Source organism: Solanum verrucosum, unplaced genomic scaffold (assembly GCF_900185275.1).
Source record: "Solanum verrucosum unplaced genomic scaffold, falcon-dt-bn FXZP01000177.1, whole genome shotgun sequence".
NCBI lineage: Eukaryota > Viridiplantae > Streptophyta > Magnoliopsida > Solanales > Solanaceae > Solanum > Solanum verrucosum.
The window spans coordinates 1248984-1256526 of NW_026020401.1; the positions used below are offsets into that span (position 1 = coordinate 1248984).

Below are 7543 nucleotides of genomic sequence, written 5' to 3' on the forward strand. Positions count from 1 at the left end.
GGTAAAATGAGCCCATATTTTATTGACTCGCTTAACTTGTTCATATTTTAAAACTAATTGTTCCTCTCCATAACTAAATATGTGAAGTCTTTGGCCCTGCAAACAATTAGTTCTTCAGTACAACTAATTGTTCCTTTTTATCACTTTATTCTCGTTTTTCAACTTTAATTTGTAATCTATATCAACACTTCAAAACAGTTTGATATACAACTTGCACAACGATCGTATGAAGTATTACTCTAATCCTAACTCTAAATTTGTAAGGAGGAGTAAAATCATCAACTAGCATGTATATGAGCCAAAATAAGCCACATATTTCATAAATCATGTTCATGATTGTGAACATCTAATTTTTTACCAAACATAAAGTTTTACGCCTTTTAGTGTTTAAATATTCATTTTGAATCTAAATTAGATATTTTATTTTTAGTAAATTTATTTTAAAAGATTGGAGAACTACAAAAAAAATAGTGGTTTGGACCACATGTTTTGTACTCCTTCTGTCCCTAATTACTTGTCAACTTTTGAATTGGCATACCTATTAAAAAATTAATTAATGACATAGTGAGTTTATCATTTTACCCCTATTAATTATGAAGTGGATGAAAAGTTCTGCAGTTTTCAAAGTAATTAGTCATTTAATTGAGGGTATAATAGGTAAAAAAAATTGTCTTTTCTTGATTTGTTAAAATGAACAAGTAATTAGAGATAACTATAAAAGGAAAAATGAACAAGTAATTAGGGACTCAGGGGTATCTTTTTAACTTCTACTTTTAGGACCCATTTAAATATTTTCACTTTATTTGAAAATTGATGTTTGACTTTGTTCAACTTGAAGGTATATTTCCAATTTGAAAAACATGTTACTCCTCAAATGTTGAATGTTGAATGTTAATGCTACATTAAAAACACTTCTTGAACTTGGCATAAATTATTATGTCTGTCTCCAATTAAAAATTATTCATCTACTTAACTAATTGAACTTAAATATATTTCGTCACATGACATATTTAGTGGTCTCAAACTCTTACAAGAGAGTGAGACTCTTATTTTTATTTTTTTATACCTTATTTTATTTCATATTTCAATTTTTTTATCTTAAGAGCTAACTTATATCACATCTTCGGATTAGGCTAACAGAACTCCGTTCTTGCAAAACAAAAATGATGGAATAAAAAATATAACTAATAATATTTTTAAAATTATTTATTCGGAAGCTACATAAAATGTACTTCTTAGTGCTTTCTTCAATTTGTTAGGCCTATTTTGCTTTGACATGGAGTTCTAAAAAATAAAAAAGAATTTTGAATCTTATGATTATTGACACTCTTATCTAACATTTTTAAAATTCATAACTTTTAAGTTTTATTCCTCAATAGGTCAAAGTATATTTTTTTTATAATTTTAAATAAGTTTATCGATCCTTATTCTTATTTCTCAAACTTTTTAATCTTTTATCAATTAATTTTAATTACATTGGTTTTGTCATATTTAGTTGAACATGGATATGTTGAGAATATTATCTCTTTCCGATTAAATCATTATTTTTTTGTTAAATTGTATGTTTTTTTTAAAATGTCATTAATTACACTTTGTTAAAGTATATGTTAAATTAAGTCCTTATTAAAATAATAATAAAGTTGGGGTGGATAAAAGCTTAAAAAAAGGTTTTTCTTTCATTTACCCTTAAAGCTGCCGCCACCATCCACCTCTCTTCTCCGGCCAAAATACAACTTGAAACCACCAGAACCCCACCAGTAAACAACCCAAACGACCCCATTTCCCACAAAACCAGACCCACCAGAAAACGACCCAGCCCTCACTTCTCCATCACAACCTAACACAGCCGCCACCACCACCCAAACACCTTCACCACCGGAGTAACCACACAACCCCTCCTTCTCCAATTATCCAGCAACGAACAACAAATACAGCAAACGAACTCCACCGAACCTCTTTCTCCAGCGAGCTTTTGGCTCCAGTTAACAGTCGACAACAACAACAACGCCACGAGCTCCGGTGAGCTAGTGAGCAACCAAACAGACTCCAGTGAACTCGCGACAAACAACCGGCGAAACCCAACTGCCGCGACATAATCTCCGGCGAACCAACGAGCTCCGAGCTCCGAGCTCCGACGAACTCGTGATCCAACCACCCACGTCGAAAATAAGACGACCAGCAAGCTCCAAACTCGAGCAACACACTACAACAGACAGTAAGCTAGATCTCTTTTTCCATTCTTTTTGTTTAATAAATCCTTATTTTGTGTTTGTTTTGCATAATCTACTGTATTTTGATCATTGTTGATTATTCTCATTATCATCTATTTCACTGTATTATTATCTCATTATCATCTATTTCACTGTATTATTATTAAATTTTGTGTTTAAATCGATTTTGCACTTTTTGGTGAGTTGTGTTTCTTTGGCAGAACTCCAATTAAATTGGCCAAGTTAACTGTTGTTGGTGGACTTTTGGGTTCTTGTTTATTGTATTTTATTTTTGCTGGCCATTATTGTTTGTGGGGTGATATAGATTATTATCTTGACTTGCTTAACATTGATTTGCATTATTTTTAATTTTTTTTCCAGCTATTTTGTGCAAATTTTGTTACTGCATTATGTTAGATCAAGATAGGTTTTGACGAACGACAAATCACAACAAACCTGTTCCACAACCATGATCTTAAAAGGCCTAATCCAACTGGAACTGGGAAAAAGAATTATGTTGAGGCGGAAAATAAATACAATATTGTTAGGCGTTCAAGTTGCACACAGAAAGAGAAGTCCGAGTCATACAAGGAGAAGAAGTCACTAAAAGTTTACCAAGTTGGAGTCAACGAAGGAAAGATTTTTTTGTCTATAAAAGAAGAAGGGTTCTCTCAAAGAAAGGTGTGCACTTACAAAGAGAGATCCAAGCTGAATTGATTTACAAAGTGAGAGAAATCTGATTGTCGAGTTGTGAGTTATTGATGAGAACAAAATTGAAGGGCTTATTCTGTTTTGTTTAAGTCGACTAGTAATCTGTAGGTATTAGTCACTAGGGGTTTCCTACTATTGTTGGTCTGTTGGTTGGGGAACGTTTAAGATCTGGGTAAATACAAAACTTGGGGGTTTTGTGTTTTTGAGTTTGGAATTAGAGCTTATAATTTCATAGGCTACATAGGTGTGTAATCTTTTGTAGTTTGAAGTTGTGAATTAATAATTAATCGAGTTAATTATTACTGAGCTATTGTGTTATGTACGTATTTAACTTGAAACTACAAACGAACTAAGGAACAAGTAACTCCTACGTATTCCTTAGAAGAATTAAGGAGGGCATAATTCCAACACGTTATTTGGTCATTTTTACTTTTGTTGTTGAGTTTTTTTCCCCACTATTTTAACTTTAGGTTGACTTATGTCAATGCCTTTTGCATTACTTCTTAAGTTAATTTCTCACTATTCGCTTTGTCATGAGATTTTCTTCAAATAGTTTCAGTTTTATCATCTTGCACTTTTAATATTTTTGACTTGGATATTATAAAATTGACCAATGAAAAAATCCCTAATCTCTCTGTCGGTTTTCAAGGCCTCCTCATTTTAAATGACGAAAATTTAGTTTAAGTTCATGAACTTTGTATGTTACAATTGGCTGATGAAGAAATTACCATCGATATTGAAGGCCTTCCATGTTAATAATACGAGTTTTATCTTAAGTTATTATATATTATTTATCTTGATTCATATTTATTCATTACTAACACTTTACTAAGTGTATTTACATGTACCCTAGAGTTGCTTTCCCAGGAAGCTATACGAATGAAGTTCGAATATTAATATTCATTATTGTGTATATTATTGACGTTAGGCAAACCTTAGATCCTTTCTTATATTATTCTTTTATTTTATTATTTGTGTATATCACATGTTTATTATACTTGTATATTGCTTTTATCTCCTCAATTTGAAATAATGAATTCATTCGGGACCCATAATTGTGGATTTTGAAGGGTGTTTAATACTTTCTCTTCGGAATCACTTGAACCCTTACCTAATCTATTGGTTTCATAGATATTTTTTGTTAATTAATTGATTGGTTTCCTAGTTTTCCTAAAATTAGGTGGCGAGTCATAAGTTTGTTTCTTAAAACTCTTTTAAATTTAATTGAATTGAATTAATTGATTATATTTTGAGTCACCACGACGTTTCGCCTTATTTGAGTAAAGTAAGGATGTAAACAACAACTTTTGTTGAGTAGAATCACTAGGTTGCTGCATTTGAAGACCATCACTCTGTTGTTGAGCAATCAGTCTGATTCTGCTGAGGACTAAGCAACATCTGTCGAAGAGAACTCTGTGTTGCTAGGCTGACTTGTAACCTGTTGTGCAGAAGCTACCAGAGCTTCTTGAACTGACACAACCTGGACTGTACCCTTGTTCTTCATTTCCTGAACCACTCTCCCTGGTTCCTGCCTGTGTTTAAGTTGTTCATTTGGTGCTTTAGCTTCCTCCCTTCCCTTAGGAGGGCAACTATGTCCATAAACATGTAGGGCAGAATTTAGGTTCCCAATCATAGATGACTGGTAGCTGAAATTTCTTACCATTTGGATCCAATACAAGTAATCTCATTAGGTAGGGACTTGGTAACATTAACCTCAATTAGTATTCTTGCAAATGAGATTCTTGTCTTCTTGGCTGTGGCAATGTTTATATTTTTGCAATGTGCTCCAATAACTTTTTATTTATTTTTGGATATGTATTGAATATCAGTCCTAGTGAAATTCCAAACTCACTGTGTTTACATTTAGGATTATCTCAAATTTGTGAGCATCTTTGATCTGTTTATGGGTAAGTTGATAATGTTATCCTTCAAGAGTTCACAAAAATGCCCAAGTGAAGGTGTAGTGATCTTCCCATGCTAATTGGTTGCAGTGTTGATGCATTATGCCTCCAATATGAAACAAATTTTCTTGAATCCAAAGTAAGTGTTTCACAAATTAAATGATTGGTTGGTACTTTTGTAGATGAGGTATTTGAAGCCATCCAACTTGTTTCATGAATTACTGAAGTCAAATGCACTTGCAAGTGGCCGTATTCTTGGGTTGGATGTGGGTGATAAGTACGTTGGTCTAGCTGTTTCGGACACAACAAATAAAGTTGCATCACCTCTCGCGTAATGTAGCTTCTCTGTGACATCTTAAATTTTGATTATGTTGAAACAATTATGCCCCATGTTCATTTTTATTACATTGTTGTGTCAGAAGAAATGACATTAATGTTGGGTATATGCAGTGTTCTCCTCCGCAAGAAAACAAATATTGACTTGATGGCCAAAGATTTACAGGGTTTGGTAATGTTCATTATATAGTTAACCCACAATTTCTGACGATTGTGGTTTCTTAGGTAGCTAAATAGTTTTGTTGCTTGACTTCTGCTACTTATAATCTAATTCAGCATGAGCAGTTACATGTTGAGAGATTCTAATTTCGAACAATTGTTTTGCAAAAGACGACCGTTTATTATAAACCCTGCTCCCTTCCATTCAGTTTCTCTCTTTTCTCCACATTTTACTATTGCGGTACTATAAAGAAGTTTAAAGTCAGTTGCGTTCTAAGTTACTTGAATATGCATGGTAGATACATCTGCTTTAGATGAAAATAAAACTTGCTTTCAAAAATAGTAATGAATGGTGCTGCAAAATGCAAACTTTCATCATCCCTTTTCCCTTTTCCTTTCACGTAATTCTTGTCTTCCTTTTTCTAAGTGCAGGTTTCTGAACTCAACTTGGGGGCCTTTGTTTTCGGCTATCCATTTGATAGACAAAAAATTAGTCGAGATGTATGTTTTCCACTTTGATAATGATTAGCTTACTTTGTTAGCGTCATTTGAAATAAACATTTGTCTGTCTTTGTCAGGCTGTGCAGGTGAAGTTATTCATTGACGACCTTTGTCGGACAGGGGAGCTTAGAGGTGTAAACTACACCTTTAGGGATGAATGCTTCACATCTAAGGTATGTGCTCTTAACTTTTTAACTTTGTAAAAAGTATCGCGAATTAGTTATATCTTGATATCAAAGATAATACTACACAATTCTTGGTATCGAAAGGTTGCGACTAGGTTATTTTAACACTCACACCACAAAATAACATCAGATGACGGACTTATGGAGGATGATTGAGCTTACAACAACAACAAACCCAGTGAAATCTCACCAAGTGGGGGGTCTAGGTTGACTTATAATTGCATGTAAACGAACGATTTAGGCCATCACTGTTTGACTCCTTAAATAACTATAAAAGACAAGCTTTTGCTTCTGTAAAGAATTACCTCTTCTGTAATTTGCCTTTAGTTTTTATTAGTTGACGTTAGATTGATCTCATTGCTCCCCACCCCCGACCCCCATAACTGTTTTGTCTTTGATCATTTAATATTATTTATTGATATGCAAAATGACCAACAATTATATGTATTGTCTTGATTTCAGAATGTCGAGTTCTTACTACAAGATTTAAAGTTTCACCCAACACAGTCGAAGACCATGTTAGACAAATTTGCAGCAGTTGGAATACTTCAGGTAATAAAAGATCTTACCTTATTTCTGCACTTAGAGTAGACCCTTATTAATCAGCAAACATTCAGTTAAATAGATTTCAGGCTGAAATATTCTGAAAAACTTCTCATCTGAGAAAAAATAGTTTTGTTTGAACAAAAATAAAATTATCTTGCAATGCTTAGCTGAAATAATCTCTACTTATTTTCAACTAAAAACTCGAGTAATGGAGGCAGCTCTTTGCCCATAATTGTTTGCTTTGTTCCTTTTCTTGTTTTTTTTTTTTTTTTTCTTATTTGGGCTAGTTGAATTGTGGTTTGGTTAGGATTTCATTTGTTCAAAGTTCAGACTAGAGGAACAATATATTTTCACTATTCCGATTTCAGTTAAATTCATTTTAGGATTAGCTTTGCCTCTTATCTGGGAAAAAAAAAGGAAGCCGAAAATATGGTTTTACTTGAGGCTTGTTATATTCTGTAATACAATAACTATGGTGGTTTGTGGCAGGGGTACCTCGACTTTGTTAACAGGAAACTCGCCTGAGAAGACTCCTATTAGCTTGGTGCCTAACTCAACCTATGTCTTATTAAGTTAATTTCTTTGAAAAATGGACATGTATCTACATTATATGTACATATACTAAACATTGAAACTAGGAGTAGTATGTGTCGCTGTAGTTTGTTGGTTCAGTGTATTTTGTTCCTCTCAATTTTTACCCCATGTATAAATTGTCACGTTGTATTCAAGGACAAGACTGTAATGTTATGGACCACAGTTTGGGGTTCTTTGTTGGTCAGATCTTTTGACATCTTGACCACATTTTCATCAACTTGAGATTAGCTACTATTTCTCAGTTTTAGTTGAAATTTCCTTGCAGTGCTAGCTTGAAGAAATATGAAAACTTGACTCCTTGGTCTTTCCTTTTTGTTTCTCAGGTATACATTATTAGTAAAAATATTTACATGTACATGACGTTTACAACAAATCAATCAATAAGTGCATGATATGTGTT

The 7543-nt window shown here is 33.2% G+C and overlaps 1 protein-coding gene across 2 annotated transcripts; it reads left to right on the plus strand.

Moving 5' to 3' along the window:
• Positions 1-4962: 4962 nt before the first annotated feature.
• Positions 4963-7077, plus strand: LOC125840050 (uncharacterized). 2 transcript variants are annotated; one of them, XM_049519035.1, is made up of 6 exons: positions 4963-5153; positions 5273-5330; positions 5750-5818; positions 5896-5991; positions 6466-6555; positions 7039-7077. In XM_049519035.1, the coding sequence occupies exons 1-6, from the start codon at positions 5005-5007 to the stop codon at positions 7072-7074; spliced, it is 498 nt and encodes a 165-aa protein (XP_049374992.1). In that variant the 5' UTR covers positions 4963-5004; the 3' UTR covers positions 7075-7077. The 2 variants fall into 2 exon arrangements, with proteins under 2 accessions (XP_049374992.1, XP_049374993.1); XM_049519036.1 differs by lacking the exon at positions 5750-5818.
• Positions 7078-7543: the final 466 nt, after the last annotated feature.

Coding starts and splice junctions, on each gene's coding strand:
- LOC125840050 (XM_049519035.1), top strand. CDS start 5,005: ATGAGGTATTTGAAGCCATCCAACTTGTTTCATGAATTACTGAAGTCA. Junction 5,154..5,272: donor AAAGTTGCATCACCTCTCGC/GTAATGTAGCTT, acceptor GGGTATATGCAG/TGTTCTCCTCCGCAAGAAAA. Junction 5,819..5,895: donor GACAAAAAATTAGTCGAGAT/GTATGTTTTCCA, acceptor TGTCTTTGTCAG/GCTGTGCAGGTGAAGTTATT.